The sequence below is a fragment of the Gambusia affinis genome, linkage group LG19 (assembly GCF_019740435.1).
Source record: "Gambusia affinis linkage group LG19, SWU_Gaff_1.0, whole genome shotgun sequence".
In the NCBI taxonomy this organism is placed as follows: Eukaryota; Metazoa; Chordata; class Actinopteri; order Cyprinodontiformes; family Poeciliidae; genus Gambusia; species Gambusia affinis.
This window is the reverse complement of record NC_057886.1, coordinates 8,112,196-8,129,477: the sequence shown is the minus strand read 5'-3', so window position 1 is coordinate 8,129,477 and position 17,282 is coordinate 8,112,196. Positions and strand designations below refer to the sequence as shown.

The 17,282-nt window shown below is 39.1% G+C and overlaps 2 protein-coding genes across 7 annotated transcripts in view; one reads left to right on the top strand and one right to left on the bottom strand.

The window, feature by feature from the left end:
- Nucleotides 1–329: 329 nt before the first annotated feature.
- dexi (Dexi homolog (mouse)) lies at nucleotides 330–3,659 on the bottom strand. The gene is made up of 2 exons (XM_044100831.1): nucleotides 2,593–3,659; nucleotides 330–2,488 (listed from the first exon to the last, which is right to left on the bottom strand). Exon 1 carries the CDS (start codon nucleotides 2,954–2,956, stop codon nucleotides 2,687–2,689), a length of 270 nt encoding a protein of 89 aa, XP_043956766.1. The 5' UTR covers nucleotides 2,957–3,659; the 3' UTR covers nucleotides 330–2,488; nucleotides 2,593–2,686.
- Nucleotides 3,660–4,007: 348 nt separating this feature from the next.
- The window catches only part of clec16a (C-type lectin domain containing 16A), a 38,915-nt gene continuing 25,640 nt past the window's right edge, over nucleotides 4,008–17,282 (top strand). For 2 of the 6 annotated variants that reach the window (XM_044100827.1, XM_044100824.1), the window contains exons 1-10: nucleotides 4,008–4,331; nucleotides 5,374–5,502; nucleotides 6,324–6,457; nucleotides 6,656–6,804; nucleotides 8,039–8,144; nucleotides 10,196–10,201; nucleotides 11,569–11,692; nucleotides 11,908–12,082; nucleotides 12,668–12,718; nucleotides 13,513–13,629. In XM_044100827.1, coding sequence (XP_043956762.1) covers nucleotides 4,258–4,331; nucleotides 5,374–5,502; nucleotides 6,324–6,457; nucleotides 6,656–6,804; nucleotides 8,039–8,144; nucleotides 10,196–10,201; nucleotides 11,569–11,692; nucleotides 11,908–12,082; nucleotides 12,668–12,718; nucleotides 13,513–13,629 — 1,065 coding nt within the window. In that variant the 5' untranslated portion in view covers nucleotides 4,008–4,257. The remainder of the gene's footprint in view (nucleotides 4,332–5,373; nucleotides 5,503–6,323; nucleotides 6,458–6,655; nucleotides 6,805–8,038; nucleotides 8,145–10,195; nucleotides 10,202–11,568; nucleotides 11,693–11,907; nucleotides 12,083–12,667; nucleotides 12,719–13,512; nucleotides 13,630–17,282) is intronic. The other 4 variants (XM_044100828.1, XM_044100829.1, XM_044100825.1 and 1 more) reach the window with 4 other exon arrangements.

The window sequence follows — 17,282 nt, the reverse complement described above, 5'->3', positions numbered from 1 at the left end:
AGGAGCATTTTTGAATAATCATTCTACAAAAATATACAAAATATACATACATATATATATATATATATATATATATATATATACATATATATATATATATATATATATATATATATATATATATATATAAATCTTTACAAGTATATATATCTTTACAAGTGGGTGTTGGTGTAAGAAAGAGTGTATTATTTATTAGGGCAAAATTTCTTGAACACGTAATCTGAAAATAAAACCTACAATCTGCTCAATAGGAAATGTTTCTAACCACTGGAGCAAAGGCCGTCTGAATCAGTATGGGCATTTCAGCAAAGCACAAAAACACAATGCAATCATTTGCAAATAATTTTTATTTCAGAGTGAAGCGTGGCTGAATCCAACCATATGACAACGGTATAGCACATATTTGGGAGTTAAGTCATATATAAAGTTTTTGTTTGTTTACCGGGTCTGATAAACATTGCTGCGCTGTAATGCTGATGATTACAGGCTATGGGTGTTTTGAAACAAAAGCACTCCCCCCCGACACTCCAGCAAAAGTGTCTGTGAGTCATTTAAATCTCTGATGAAGTCATCGGATTCGAAACCGCGATGCTGCGAACGGCATCCAGTAGATTTTACAATCAAAGCTAGAAAAGGAGCATCTCCTCTGATTTCAGTGAAGTTGGTTGGCATTGATTCAAACCGACCTTGTACTTTGTACAATTTTTAATCATTCAAACTAAATGAATCACACTTTCTACAATTGCCCAAAAATGGCTATAACTTGTATTTATTTATTTATTTTCTAGGGCAGTACCTGTGAGTTCACCATCAGGTGCTGGTTGTTTTATTTTGATTTTAATATTTGCTTGCTTTAATCTGGTCAAATTCTGTACAAACGTAGCTTACAACAATTAATGAAAAGCAATTTCCTGAGTTCTAGTTGTGAGCGATCAAAACCGAGAGGCCGTTTTAAATTTGGTCAGAAAGTAATAACACAAAAATACTCATGGTAACACTTTCACAAATTGAAAGATTCGTATTTACATATTGCTTTTCGGCTGTGTGGATCCAAACTGGTCACGGAACCTGGCTTCAATGATCAACACTGGTTTGAGTCCAACAAAGCTTTAGAAAAACAGTCTTGCATTAGGGTGGAATCTACAGCTCAGTTTGAGAGTGGTCTACACGGTTAGGTCACCGGACGTTTAGGTTGCCGTGCCAGCAGACCAGGCAGTGTTATTGAAATTAAAATCAGGGCAGTCTGACGGACTGAGGGTTAGCTGGCAGAAAAGAGATCTGGATTAAAAGTTCAGAGTGGAACATGCAGGTGCAATACGACGACGACGACGGCAATCGTACGATGTCGGGTTGACAATGTGAAAGACATTCTGTATATTCTGCAAATCGGCAATATCGGGAGAAAAATACCATTTTCTTTTTATTGTCAAGTGAGTATTTAGCTAAGCGCTTTCACTCACTCCTTCCAGATCTGCAGCATGGATGGTACATTCAGAGATCAATTACCAACAAACAGTCTTACAGTCGGCCCTGACAACAGGGTGTTCTCACCTCTTCACTAAATCAGGCAAATCATCTCACTATCGTCTAATTGACGACTGTGTTACTCTACTTTATTATTGCTGTTGAGGACGTACACTTTATGAAAGGAGTTTTAGATTTACGATCATTTTAAACGAAGTAAGAACGAGGAAAACGTGTTCAGTTCAATCAACTCATGACACAAAAAAAAAAAAAAAAATCATGCAAAGTTCAATCATCCTAAATCACCTCCCTGTTGAACACAGAATAAAAATGTCCCTATAAGGGTTTTCATTTGTAATATTAAAATACATTTAAGCCAAAATAAAATTATGTGAACAAAACTGTAAAAATCCAAAACAAGACAAAAAAAAATCATTCCTTTCTGCTTTTCAGTAAAAGAGCATAAAGAGCAAGACTTTGAAACGTTTTTGCTTTACCATCTTGAAGCTTTACAGCATATTTCTAGTGAAACAAGTACTGTCAGTGCACCCAGAGGTGCTAACTTTGCTCCTGAGACAGTGCCTGTCCCTGATGATGCTGGAATACAGTGTGATGAAGCTCAAAATAACCCATTCTGATTCAGTCAAGCAGCAGCACCAGCAGCAGCAGCAGTGGGGTCTGACGTGCTTTAGAGTGATTATATACTAACCGTGCCACGACGGAGCAGTTCTCAAATGTTTCATTGTGTAGAGTACGACACTGAAATGGACACGACCGTTTTTTAAAATTCATTTTGAAGACTGTTTGTTCAAAGAACAACCGGATCCCAAATAAGCCTGGAAAGTTTTTGGGAGTGCACGCCAGGCTGCTGGATCTCCATGCAAGTCATCAGAACCACACTCTTCCGTAAAGGAAGTAGCTGTTTGTTTTTACTGGAACCCAGCCGCAGGTGCTGGACCTCAACAGAGTCCCCGAAGGGTCCTGAATCTCTGCAAAAGGCTACCTTCCTTTGAGCCGAGACAACCTGGAGGGAGAGGTGGGTGAGAAGGTCAGCTTTTAAACAGTCCACTGAGTAAAACACAAATATGAATTTTGACTATGTGTATTGTTTTTGGTTGTGAAACTTACTTTTTCATCAAGACACCTCTGTAGGAGGCAGCCTCCACTAGCATCCACTGGGAGGCCCGTTTCCCCATATCTTTGCTTCCTCGGTCACACCGCGTTATTCCAGGTATCCCTCAAACACGTCCAGCTCCGGGTCTGTGTCGTAAGGTACGGAGGCCGGGTCGGACAGCACTCCAAGGTCCACCAGCGCCTGGTCCATGTCCTCGGGCAGGAACACTATTCCCACATTTAGGACAATGTACTCCATCAGAAAAGCATAGTAGAGTATGAGGACGTTCACAAAAAACAGGCCCAAATAAAACATATATGGGAGCTCGTCCAAAAGCAATTCCACCGAATCTAGCTGGGCATAAACCGAGCGTGTCATAGAAAACACAGACAGCCGCGGTCTGGTGTGAGCAGGGCTTGATTCGGGCTCAGTCGGTGGTGGCTATCGTGGGCAATCGGTCTGAGTTAATGGGATAGGCGCATCCATTTCGGCTCGGCCCGACTTGCAGTGGCAACCGAGGAAGCTTTGCGGTTTTCAGCTATTTATCTGTACGGGCTTGAAGAAAATAAGAAGAAAGCGGGCAAAGTGAACGGCGATACGCTCATTGCTAATTATAACTCAAGGACAGCGTTCAAATATCGCTCTAGCTTGCTCGACGCATTCTCCACATTGGTTTCCTGGGGGTTGCCGAATTCACGCCATGCCAGCTGGCCACAGCTAAAAACAGTTGCATCCGAGGTTAGCCAAAACAAACTCGAACATTTGTATTTATGATGGTCTTGGTGTACTCCTGGGCAACGAGAAAAAGAAAAGGGTAATCAAAAACAGCTCATGTTCACGATGTTCCCAAAGCTAAACGTCCCAGAACGTTTATGCCAACTACATCAAAACACAGACTACCACGAAGCGAAGTCAAAGCCCTGGCCGTTTGATTGGCTCGCTATTAGCTTTCTTCACAGTGATTGGCTAGTCGAGATGTCAATCAGTGCAGAAGGTCGAAATGAAGAATAATCGTCGCATGAAATAAGCATCACTACCAACACGAGAACTTGTAGTTCCTTCAAGAGAGACGCCGCATTGGCCCGTAGAAAAGACACGTGAACATGTCCGCCGTATTGGGAGTGGCGAGTTCCCCTCGGAAACCAACACAAGTTTGACTGGGAACCGTTTTTATTGTGCAAGAGAAATAATGCTTTTGCAATTTAATTTAAATTTAGAATAATTTACATTATAAAAATGTATTCGAATTGTTGGAACATTATTATACTATTACTATTCTTATTCTTTTTAAAATTTAAGTAAATATATATATTTTCAGATGTAAACTCAGGCATACTTTTATTTGTTTTTATTTTAACTTTTGTTGTGTACAAAAATGAACGTAAACCTTTGTATTTTGCTCGGATTCCTGCCATACCTTAATTGGTTTCCAAGGCGACCTGCCACGCACAATATGAGAGACGCCCTGATTCGTCGATGAGAACACCAACTCCCAGAATACCCCATATTGTAAACCCATTACGCAGAACCCCTCTACCGCTGCCGTCTCCGCCCATCTCCCTCTGTTTGCTAAGGAGGTATCTGTACAGGGGAAAGTGGGTGCTATGGGTGAACGCAGTCCCTAACATTCGCAAATTAGCGTAACTATCAGAACAGCAGCTCTATTAAAAACCGCAACCATGTTCGGCCGGTCACGGAGTTGGGTTGGAGGACAGAGTAAAACGAAAAATATCCACTCCTTGGACCATTTGAAGTGAGTAGATAACGCAACGTAGGCTAACGCTAGCTCATAGTCACAGCTTTGAAATAACGTTAATATTGCTTTATTCATCAGCTGTTTGAATAATAGAGGTACCGTTAACAGTTCTGTATCGAGTTGGATAGCAGTAAATCTAGCTGTGACTGCTTTATCGTTTGTGTAGTAAAATTGGAAAATAAAATGCTAGCTAGCATGCCGTTAACCTTATCTGATGCTTGGGGTTGTAGTCAGTAAACCAGTTTAACACAATTTTAGACTGTAGCAAAACATGCACCTGCAGACCTATGACGTCCGAACAGGTGGTCTTTAAAATCAGTCCACGGAACAGATTGATCTGGCAGGAGAGTGCAGTGGGGTTACCAGTTTATGTTCTGAACAGGTGTGCTAAACTTTACATCATAGTTTTTTTGTTTTTTTTTCAACAGGTGCCGCAAATTAGGCACGTTTTACTGAAGCATAATATCTAATGGACAAATTCATCTCATTCCAGTAAAGGAAGTGTTTGTTAAAATTATTTATTGGTCTTTTTTTCATAGTTATCTCAGCATTCCTGACGCACTGTGCTTTTCTATTTCATGGAGCATTGTACCCTGAGAAAACATATTCTTTTTTTACCCCCCCAAAATGTAGTATATTCAAATCTCTTATAAATTATCAAAGTACCAACTTGTCCAACTGCTGTTAAATTAATATTGTGCGATCACTAGATTGATTATTAAAGTTATGTTTATCTAGCACCATTATCAGACTCTGTATTGAGACATAACTTGAAGCAGAAATATAGACTATGATTATCCATATCCATTGCCCTATATATTTTGTTGACCAGTACTGGTCACATTTGTTTGTTTTTTTTAAGTGACTGCAAACTGTTAACTGGCTGCTTGCGCACATCATCAGGTGAGGGAGGGATAGCGTTGGTTTAAGTGTAGCTCCAAACTCTGTTTACTCTGGTGTGTTTCTGCTGAAATTTCACCGAAAGGGCTTAAAAATGTATTTATTCTTTGCTTCTGTCATTTGTTCACATCTCTGTCAGATACATGTACCACATTCTCACCAAAAACACCACTGTAACGGATCACAACCGAAACCTGCTCGTCGAGACCATCCGCTCCATCACAGAGATCCTCATTTGGGGGGATCAGAATGACAGCTCTGTGTTTGAGTAAGTCCCGGACAAAGTCCTTATTTTATCTCTGCTGAATATGCAGTGGTGACTGATTTTGCTGAGTAACATTGATTTGAAGGTCTTTTGTGGCACTTCTTAACTTAACCCTTTAACTGTCACCCCAAATACTGTCACATGCAGGTCATTGGGGACGCCGGCGTCCTCGTGGCTGTTAAAGGGTTATGATGTTGGAAAAATTGTAAATGTAAGCCGTAATCATTTTAACCAAAATGGTGTATGCAAAATGGCATGAAGAAAGAAAAATGACTGCCATTATGATAGAGTTCAAGGGAAGAAGTTTGACCTCAACTGTTTTAAAACCCGACTAGTGAATTATGTCGGTGATTTCCTGGCAGCCAATGTTGCTACACCGAAAGCCTGTTGTGTTAACAAGAACAGGCTTTCAGACAAAAACAGCCTAAAGAGCTACTTAGGTCGTTGCAAAGCTATGTAGTTGAAAGCAGAAGTTTACACACAACATGGACATCTTTTTTTTCTTAGTTTCTGAAGTTAAATCAGACCAAACTTCTTTTATTTTAAGTTACTTAGAAATAATTTTGGTAATTCTGTTTGATGAATACCACAATAGAGAGATAAATTATATGTTACTTTGTGTGTTACCACCTCCATACTTCACTGTTGGGAGGCTTAAAAGCGAACCCTTTATTTCCTCCAAATGTGACGATGGTCTTTATGCCCAACCGGTTCCACTTTAGTGGCGCTGCTAGAATGCTTCAACAGTTTTATTCTTTTGACTGATAACTTGGGAGTCAGAAACATGAGTTACTTTGCTTCTCTCTTCTCATTTGTGTGAGCAGCTTTTTCTTGGAGAAGAACATGTTTGTCTTCTTCTTGAACATCCTGCGTCAGAAGTCTGGTCGCTACGTCTGTGTCCAACTGCTTCAGACCCTCAACATACTGTTTGAAAACATCAGCCACGAGACTTCGTTATGTAAGTACTAACACTAAATGCATGACATTTACGTTGCTATTACAGGTCTCTGTTGCTAAGCAACAGAGTATAACCTGTAACCTATTAATCTTCGCAGGTAGGTTTGGTGGTTTTTAGGCTTGTAAAGAGAAACTACTGGTTATGCAATTGTTAGCTCTTAATCTGTTTAATTGATTTTAAGTTCTCTTCTGTGCGCAGATTATCTGTTGTCGAACAACCATGTCAACTCCATCATCGTCCACAAGTTCGACTTTTCAGATGAAGAGATAATGGCTTACTATATTTCCTTCCTCAAGACTCTGTCGCTCAAGCTGAACAACCACACTGTGCACTTCTTCTACAACGAGGTGAGGCCTCACTGGGGTGGGTGCACCCCAGTGAGCTACTAGTTTTATACTAGTAGCTCATTTGATGAATGCTTATTTTACTATCTGTAAACTGCAAGAAATGTATTGTAAAGACACATTTTCCAAATGTAACAAGAACTCCACAACAAGCCCGTTTTCTTTCCTTTAAACAAATCTTTCTCTAGAACCTATTCAGTAAATTTGGTTCTTCTTTGCCTGTATGGATGTAATGGATGTTAACTCTAAAACATAAACTCAACACCTGAACTGTTAGTGATGATGTCACCTTTTCCACAGTACCTTTCTATTTGTGTACACTGGGGAAAGTTGTTGGTGTACTGTCAATGGTAGCTGTGCTCCTGAAACCAAAACCATTTTGAAGCTTTTGTAATGTTAGTGAAAGCTACTTTGTATTATTTCTTTTTCTATGTTACTTTGTATTTTTTATGCTGCTTTTTGGCTTACTGCGTGTCATTCACAACCACATTTCTTTAGAAATGCATAAAATGTGGTTATAGAAAGTTTAGGTTTTACACATTGCTGCTGTTTTATAATTTTGCCTGTTCCTGCCATGGTAAGATGACCTACAGCAGTCAAGTTTTGAGGTTGTTGGTTTTTTTTTCCACCTCCAGGTGGCGCCATTGGACAGCTCCTTTCAGCTTGAGTCAGATAAATGAGTTAGGTTTTTGCAGGTAGATTACAAACTGCTGGTTTGGTTTCAGGATCAGTTTGCTTCATTTGCTGAAGCCTCTGAGTGACTGCTGAAGTTTCTGCTCTAGTTACACAGAGGCCTCAGGAAGTGAGGAACAGGAGAGTGGAGGAGCAGGCACGGACACAGAGAGATGGCATTAAGAGTCAATACTATGTTTATAGAGGTTAAAAACATTATAGAGGAAGTAAGATTGCGTATGTGTCCTTAATTTAAGTCATGAAATAGTGTTTGAGTTCATGTAACGCCTTAAACACCAGACGATCTTCCATCAATTTCACTTTAATTTATCCACTTGCTTTTCTGTTGAAAGTGTTGTCTGAATTTTTAACAACCTTTCTAGAATACTTTCCTAGTTACATCAGTCACAGAGCTAAACTTCGTTTCTTAATAGTCAATTAAATACAAGAAAGGTTAGCATTTTTGCCCAGCTGCCTTCTTAATCTCTCTGCTGTCATGTACAGCCTCAGCGTGGCTACGTGAAGCCTTGCTCATCGGCACCTCCTCTCTGTCTCCCACACACAGCACACTAATGACTTTGCCCTGTACACCGAAGCCATTAAGTTTTTCAACCACCCAGAAAGCATGGTTCGCATCGCCGTTCGCACCATCACACTCAACGTCTACAAAGGTGAGTGCCGGGCTCCTGCATGCCAACGTGCAGTCAGACATATTCTCAGACGCAGAGGATTCTGGGACAGCCGACGGCCTTTCCTATGTTCTTCCTCCTCCTTTCTGCCGTTTCTTCATGTGCATGAGCATGAGTAGCAGGTAGCATTAATGTGTTCACTCTGCTGGGTTTTTTACTAAAATTTTAGACAAAAATTAACTGTCGTATTTTTGGTTAAATCGTAATTTTCTAATCATTTGGCAATTACAAAATCACTGCTTCCATGACTTACTTGTTAGTTCTGAGAAAAAAAACAACTTCTCAGCTCTTGTAAATCTGATGAAATGCTGGGCTTTGCACTGCAGGTCATTTAATTGGACACTGTGCAACTCGGCATCAGCTTTGCTCAAGAGCTTTCCATAAACGTCCCACAATGTGACATCCTTCAACTTTATGTGTTTCTCTGAGCTCCTCAGGGGACTGGCATGCAGTTCATCATTCTGAAAGGCAAAACCTTTTCCTGTCATGCTCAGCTTCCTGTTTACTCCAGATGAAGTTCGTGCAACAGCGTTTGTTTCAATTACTGTCATGGGATACATTTGTTGGACGTGACACTTTGTACCCTGCCACTTTTTCAACTCACTCTCTTCCGTCAGATAATCGGAAGTCATATTTCATGTAACTTTGTAGTCTGTTGAATTTATTGCTTGTCTGGTTAAAAGCTATGATATAACAAGGAATCTCTCAAGTGGAAGAATCGATTTTTTGCAACAACTCTGCTGCAGTACTTTTGGTAGAGATGGCATCATGCCAAGAGTTGGTGACACTAAGTCTAGCAAGTCAAAGGGAAGCTATAAAATTCTTAGCCTCGCCCTGTTCTGTAAATGGACAAAATAAGAATGAAGACAATTACATCTTTGTGCTGTAGTTGACTGTAACTAATTGATACTTCCTGATAATTCCTTGTCCATGCACTGCAACAACTGACCACCTGGAGAAACAAGTTTGCCACCAACTTCATTACAACAGCATAAAACGCAACTTATTAGGAGTTTATGTGACAGACGAACACATGCGTCAAATGGAACGATGCATGGTTTTCAAAATCCGAAAAAACGTGACATGTGATTGTAGTCCCCAACTTCACTATGAAACTCCTAAGTAAAGTTTTCTGCTGCCAATTACCATCAGAAGTTGCCCGATTCTTAAGCAAAAGAATCTGTGTGCAATTAAATCTTTACAACTCATGTAGGAGAAGACTTTCAGAGGAAATCGATTGTTGTTTACTCCTTTTGCCTTTTAGAGAACCGACAAAAAGAAAGCCAATTATAGGAAACAGTTTGACACAAATCACCTATGAAAAAGCTGTCAAGAGGCAAAAAATAAATTTCCTTAGTCTGAGCATTTGGTCTGCAACGTTTAACACAGTTGTGGCAGCTTCATACTGAGGGAATACCTCTCTGCAGGAAGGGCTGGGGAAGTTGGTCAAAGCCTCAAGAAACTCCCTGCAGGCTGGAAGGAAAAAAAACAAAACATGTTTTGGAGACTTAATGAGTTTACTGTCCTGCAGGAAAGAATTGGTAACATACAGACAGAATTACAGTGAAGCTTTTTAAATCAAATCAATTGTGTTTTTGAATGGTCAGGTAAGTCAGAGTTCAGACTATTTCATTTACTCCACAGTGAAGCACCACTTCATGCTTGTCTATCACATAAACACCCGATAAAATACATTGAAGTTTGTTGTAACGAGAAGTGGCCATAACACTCTCACTGATCCGATTGAGGTTTTATTGGTGAAATATTATCAGTAAAAAAAACAACAAAAAAACGATTCAAAGAAGGTTTAACAGCTATTATTAAAAGTGAATACTACTTTTCCATGTGTGGGGTTGTTTGCAGTTTGTCAGAATGACTGTGGGATCACTTCCCTGCCTCCACCCGTCCACAGCCGCCCCTTTACTCACATTAACCCTGTGTTTGTTTCCCCCCCTCTCCAATCACTCCTGCTCTTCCTCTCCTTGTCTCTCCTCCTCCTCTTTCTTCTACGCGTCCCATCTGCCTAACTGCAGTGTCATGTAAGTTGGTTCCATTCATTCAGTCTTTTTTTAGAACTGGGTACCAGCACCTACCTGATCTGATTTAGCACAATTAGTCCGACTCTGCTACAAACACAGAGCAGTTCTACATTAAAAATTCAACTTATTCTTAGTGGAAGTCTGTACATGGAATATCCTTTTCTTGGTCAAATGTGAAGTAGGTTTTACAGCTAAATCTGCTCTAGGTGCTTCTACCAAGTCCTGCTTCTTCTTAATGGTGTATTTGTTTCTAATAAATGGGTAGATTTGCCTAGAAATCATTATTCATGTATCACTCACCTGCATATACACAGGAAACCCTGCATGCCACTTTAATTGTTCTTCTTGGCCTTATTTGCTCAAAAACCTGAAATTATCTTGAGGGTCACTTTTCTCAATGATGGAGCTTTAAAAAATATTTTCCCATTTGGATTTCAGATGGTTCAGAGTACTTTATAAAACAATGTTTAATTTTTCAGAGTTACTCCAGTCGGTCAAGGGGAATATTACGTTTTCTCATTCCATAAACCGTCGAGGCATACAAGGTTTTGTACCTGGGATGCACAGTGTTGTCTTTGTGAACATGGTGTCATCCCATAAACTCTTAAAAATAATGACAATAGCTAACATGTGCACATAAATTTAAATTTGGCCTGGTTATGGCTGATGTTAGGTTTGTGAGAGGGTTCACTATCAAAGTGGGATTTAGTTAGCTGTAGGAATGGGCTGGTGTGAGATTCATTATGAACTGTAAATACCACAAATTGTAGTACCAATGTTACAAAGATTTTAAAAAAATATATGTTATATTTAATTCAAAGCAAACAAATGTTGTGGTACAATACCATGTTTTTTATTAGTTCTATATAATTTTGATACATAGACTTAAGCAAAATTGTAGTACAAATATTTGCCAAATTCAAGAAAAGTTTGCAGGCCTTTTGATCATTCTGCTCTTTGTAGAGTACAAGAAGTAGATAATTAGTTAATTAGTTTTTGAAGGTGGAAACCTGACTTTTTAAACGCTTGGTGTAATTTTATGCTCGTTTTTATTTGACATGCTTGTTTTGTGGGAATTCTGCTTTACTGCAACAGAACAAAGTGTATCCTAACAAAGCAGTAGTGAATATGACTGGCTCCAATCAAACAAACAAAAAAAAATCAATTCTTCTCAGCTCCGTTACTATTAATTTATGGGAATGTTTTAATTAATTTTGATATTTGCACTGCATTCATAACCACGTCCAGCTTCAATTTTGGGTATTCTCAATTCAGGGTTTTTGATAAGTGTGTTATGTGTACGAATGAAGTCCTTCAGCATCTCTGGTACAGCATCTAACTGTCCTTTTTGCTCCCACACTCTGCAGTGGACAACCAGCACATGCTGCACTACATTCGAGATAAGACAGCGGTTCCATATTTCAGTAACTTGGTCTGGTTTATCGGCAGCCATGTCATCGAACTGGACAAGTGTGTGCAGACAGATGAAGAGTAAGTATCTCCCTCTCTTTGTAGCCTCTGGGGGGCGTTGTTGTCTCAAGATTGTACTGTTTACTCCTCATTGGAGAAATAGCCTTTGCTTTGGCATTGTGTATGTAGTGTATGTACAATTAGATTTGCTATGTAATTACATTTTTTTTTTTTTAACAGATTAAGAGTTCATTCTTAGTTTAGCTGATGTCTGTTTTTTTCCTGTTGTGTTGCAGGCATAAGAACAGAGGGAAGTTAAGTGACCTGGTAGCGGAGCACCTGGACCACCTCCACTACCTGAATGACATCCTCATCATCAACTGTGAATTCCTCAACGACGTGCTAACCGACCACCTCCTCAATCGCCTCTTCCTGCCCCTCTATGTCTACTCTTTGGTCAGTCCTGAGACGGTATGTTCACCGTCACAAACACTTTGAAAGCCAGATGCTCTTATCTCCACAGGGTCAGATTGTGTTTTACTCAGGGATGTTTCATGTATTCTGTTGTGTTTATTAGCTTTACGCTTAGAAGAATTGGTATAAATGCTTTGTTAAAAAAAGGTGTTTCTCTTGTTTTTAGAGATTATATTAACAGGTTAAAATCTACCTACACGTTTTCAATTTCTTCACCATAAATAATACTTCACTATGAAACAGACATCTTACGCAAAAGTAACTTAGTCATAGATACTTGAACGTGATAGTCTAAAGTAGTGCTGTCAGGATGGGAATATCTGACACAGTAATGCTTTTTTTATATATATAACTATAGATTGACATTTTTTTTTTAAATTGACTCACCGATGTAGTCATATTTAAAGGTGGTTTGTTATCTTGACATTTTCATTTGATTTTCAGCAGATCTGTTTTTCTGGAAGGAGTGTGTTTATAGAGGGGGTTTTATTTGAGCATGCAGATGTTTCCAAACCTTTATCAGAATTTTTCTCATATTTAATCTTATTGTGTAACCTAATGATATTCTTCTTCTGTTCTCAGTCTGAAGAGCGGAAGATTAATCCCCAGGTGTCGCTCTACCTACTGTCTCAAGTAAGCTACAATAGATATCACAGAACGGGCGGCAAGTCTCAGCTCTGGATTGGAGTTGCAGTTAAATTGCAAAAACAGATATCCGAGACTCAACTTGGACTCTATCTTTAGCTCCCGGATCTCATTCTCATGTGGTACAACTTTCAGTGCAGGGAGATGTGCATATACATAGAAATCAAAACAAAGATAACTCATACTGATCTGTAATGAATTTTCTGTGGACTGTTTTCAGGCAAAAGAAACAAGTAAATGTTTAGGGAAAGCTCAAATTTCACATCCCCTAAGGTTCTCAAAATGAAATCGCTGATGGCTGCAAAAAGTCATTCAACCTTTAGCTGAATCCAAGGCGTTAATTAGATACTTAGCTACCGAGCAAGTTCAATAATGTCTAGCGTGTGATATAATTAATTGATTCAGGTGCGTTGAAGCAGAAACTGACCTAAATGCCGACGGACGCCCACCATGGAGGAGTTTAGTTTGAGATCCTGGCTTAACATAAAAATATAGTGATAGCATCATGTGGTGGGGGTGTTTTTCTTCAATATCTACATGTCTTGTTCTTATAAAAGAATTCTTACAAAAGAAAGAAAAGTAAGTGTTCTTATAAAAGATTTTTTTTATTTCAAAATAAAAACATTTCCTCTTCTGTTCTGTTCATTTAAAAAAAAAATCTAAAGTCCCTCCAATTTAAAAAATGTGTAGCAAAAGGCTATGCAAGATAATCCTGCATAGCCTTTTTTCTAACGTTTTATACATTTTTTATGTTTTTTTTTTTTTCTTTTTCTTTCTTCCAGGTGTTTCTAATCATCCACTATCAGCCCCTGGTCAACGCCCTTGCAGACGTTATTCTCAATGGAGACCTCTCTGTTTTCAGTTGCCAGCCAGATGTTCACAGCACACACAAAAACATGGTATTCTATACATACACCCACACACAACACATCCACTCCGAAAAGTCCCTAGTGTGTACCAGATTCTGTCGTATAAACACGACATAAATGCAAACCAGGCTCCCAAAGTTTAAAATAGCCAAAAACCAGAATCTGACTCACTAAGTAGTGTACAAAGTGACATAAACGTCAACTAGCAAGTGAAGCAAACCCATTGGCTCAAACAAGAAATGCACACCTACTCACACAACCACACACACACACAGTTCCAGAAGTGCATGTAGGTGGTTATGAGATCACAGGGTCATTTGGTTTTCTCCCATTGGTCACCCACATCAACACAACAAAATGCTAATGATTTTTACCTTCTTTTTTTTTTTTTCTTTACTTCTGTCCGACTTTTTAGGATTTGTGATAACGTGATGGCTCCTGTCTGCCTGTTAGTCATTTCACCTCTCTTCTTTTTACCCTCCCACTTCAGGATCCCCTTTTGTTCCCCGTCTTATTCCCTTCACCTCTCATTTTCTAAAGCACCCAGCCCCCTCTTTTTTCTTCTTCTTGATTTTTAGTTTCTCTTCCCCCTGTGCTCCTCCCTCCCCTCCTAATTTTGACCATCTGTTTGTAGCGGGGGGTGGGTGTGCAGCAGTAGTGAGCGTTTCTCAGAACTCTTGTGGTTATTCTCTGTGCTCTGTGTGTATTTCTGTGTGTTCAGTCTGCCGCTGTTGTAAGAAGCTGCCTACCTTTTCAGTGAATGTGACTTGAGGCATAATGCCTTCACTGCTCTGGTAGACCACAGTAGGAGAGAGCCATCCACAAACACGGGTTTACTTTCTGAACTGTGGAAATGGTTTTGGACTTGTTCAAAAACAAACAAAAAAATTAAGTTTACGTCACATCCGTCACATTTTCTATCCAATCATTCATGTTAGTTGCTGATTTTTAGTAGCAATAATTGAATGTACTTCCATTTAGCTTGCTATCAGATCTTTTTCCTTCCCATCTTCATTTGCTTGAACACCTGTGCTATTTCAGGGCAGTTTAGTGGGGAGAAGCAGGCAGTTTCAAAGCATGCTCAAAGAAAGCAGTATAGAAAGTACATTTTATTTTATTTATTTATTTTTTATTTTTAATCTGCGTGAGATGTGGATGTTAATTATTTCCGCCTCATCAGATATCTGTTGTTTGATTTCTGGTAGATGAAAAGGAGGCAGATCAGGAATGAGCCGCGTTTCTTCGCAGGTGGTAAAATGGCACTTCCTGTTTGTCTGTGATGTGGCAGGAAATTAGGTCACATGGTGGAACACTGACAGGGCTGGCTCACCTAACCCAGATCTCTTTCCTGGAAGCAGTGTGTTTTTCCTCTCTCTATTGCTTTTGTAGATGTGTTTTCTTGCAAGTGCACCAGTTAGATACATAATGTCAGTATTTGCATACGTTTAGCAGCGTGTAGAGCTTTTCTTTTTCCCCAAAAGCGAGATTGGCTGTTTTTAGTTTACGCCGATATGTAGCCGCTGATGTTCTACCTGCACGGTGTGCTCTCTTTTAAGCGTCTGTTTTGGTTTCAGGTGTTTTTACGTGTGCCTCTCTGCACAGGGCATGCTCCCTGACCTCCATTAATTTCTCAGCAGTGGCTGAGACTGTGAGCGGTTTACCAGAACATTGTCAGCTAGCAGGTGCAACACACACACACACAGATACTAGTTTGTGGTTTTTGTCAGACAGCATGCTCAGTGTGTTTGGCTGCAGCTACAATACAATCCTCCTTAACATATTCATAGGAGGTGTTGTTCTAGGCCTTTCCTTGAAAATGATGTAAAACAAATGCAGTGGAAGACATTTTAATATTGATAAGCACATAAACATTAAAGGATATTTATACATTTTTCTTATCAAGTTGTAATAAAGCAGTAATTGTAGAAAATTATTAGAAATTTTGCTTTCATGAGAACCAGTAGATCAAGAAAAAAAAAATTAATTGGGGGATTTTTTTTTCTATTACTTCCCAATCAATTAAACCACAGCTAAACCAACCATGGTTTAATCGATGCTCTCCCTTGGCTGGGGAAGGCTGCTGTGAAACTGTCAGAGGTTTATGTCAGTCTTCAAAGCAGTTTGTGTCCATAGTCGGTGTGTTGCTCTTTGCTCATGTTCATGCCTCATAGTTTGTTTGATTTAGACAGTGAGGGAGTCTAGTTTTGGTGCTTTTTAAAGAAACTTAATCACTTGCATAGAATTTTTGTAGATTTCAGTAAAAAAATTTTTGACCTTGTTTTTTTTTTTTGGGGGAGGGGGGGGGGGGTAGCAGTCTCCTTTGCCATGTCTGAATAAGTCAAAATAATAGTTCAATCTTGGTTTTTTTGGGGGGTTTTTGTGTTTTTTTTTTACTTTTGGCCAATTTGTTTTCCAACTTACTATTGAGTTGACAAACTCTTGTTGGAAACCTTAGAGTTAGCATTGCTAACTTCAAATATTGGTATCTTTGTGTTTTACTTTTATGTGTCCAGCGCCTGTTAGGCTGTTTGTAGATCTCCAACTTTCTAAGTTGTATCAGGCTGGGAACCATAATCATTTTTTATAAAGCATCTTACAGCTTTTCTGCTTCTTTTGACATCGCCTGTCAATGCCTTACTGATGGCACCCAAGTCTTTCATTGCTAAGCACTTTCTCACTGAACAATGTTGTTGTTGGTGTGACCTGAAAGCATTTTTTTTTTTTTGAGGGATAATTGATTGGAGAAAGATTTTTGAGGGATAAATCAGAAAACTTTGATTATTTTCCTCTATCTCTGTGTGTCTTTATGCGCCATTATTTTTGTTATGATAAAGTTGTTGGGTTCTTTTTGTGAAATCAATAAATCTTTGAGTAAGTTTTTCCATTGTTTGTATTTTCAGAGAATTTATCCTTATCTTTACTATTAAAAACACAAAGCATAACCAGACTTTTAAGAACCTGCAGCCTTCAGAATCACAGATTCATTTATTTTATTAAACCATTTTTTTTGGTCATCTCTTAGGGGGAAATATATATCTTGAACATGTACATAAATATCCATGCATTTAATTCTGCAAGTACTGGGAATACTGAGTTGAACAAGTCTTCAGCTGACGTCGGGTTTTCAGCACTTGATGATGTTTGCGCTTCTCACAGATTAGCTTGACTGCTTTGTAAAATTGTTGACCTCGCGCCCACAGATTGCAGCTCTCGCTGTATCTGGGGTGTTGTGGTTTCGTGTCAGCTCAACTCTCTGCTTTACAGTCAGACGTCTGATTGACTTCAAATTAACCAGAATCCCGCCTCGGTCCAGCAAGTCGAAATGCTTGACACGGAGAAGGAATGTCAGAAAAATCAAAGTGAAAAGTGCTGACATCTGACTGACTGCGTGGAAATCTGAGCAAGCTGCGTTTAGTATGATTCAAGCCAAAGTTCGCCTTTGTGCTCAGGACTATTTCATTATATGTTTTGTACATATTACTGGGTACCAGCTGCTCCAGAACAAAAAGTTTAAACTCGATTCATCCCGGTGTCGTCATGCATGTTTTCAGTCATTTTTTTTCTACCCCTCTCTATCCAGCTGGATCTCTTGTCCTCACAATGACTGTTCTTTCAGATTTGTGTTTATATGTGTTTTTTTTTTTTAATTGTTGTGATGTTCTGAGTCATTTATATAATTTTAT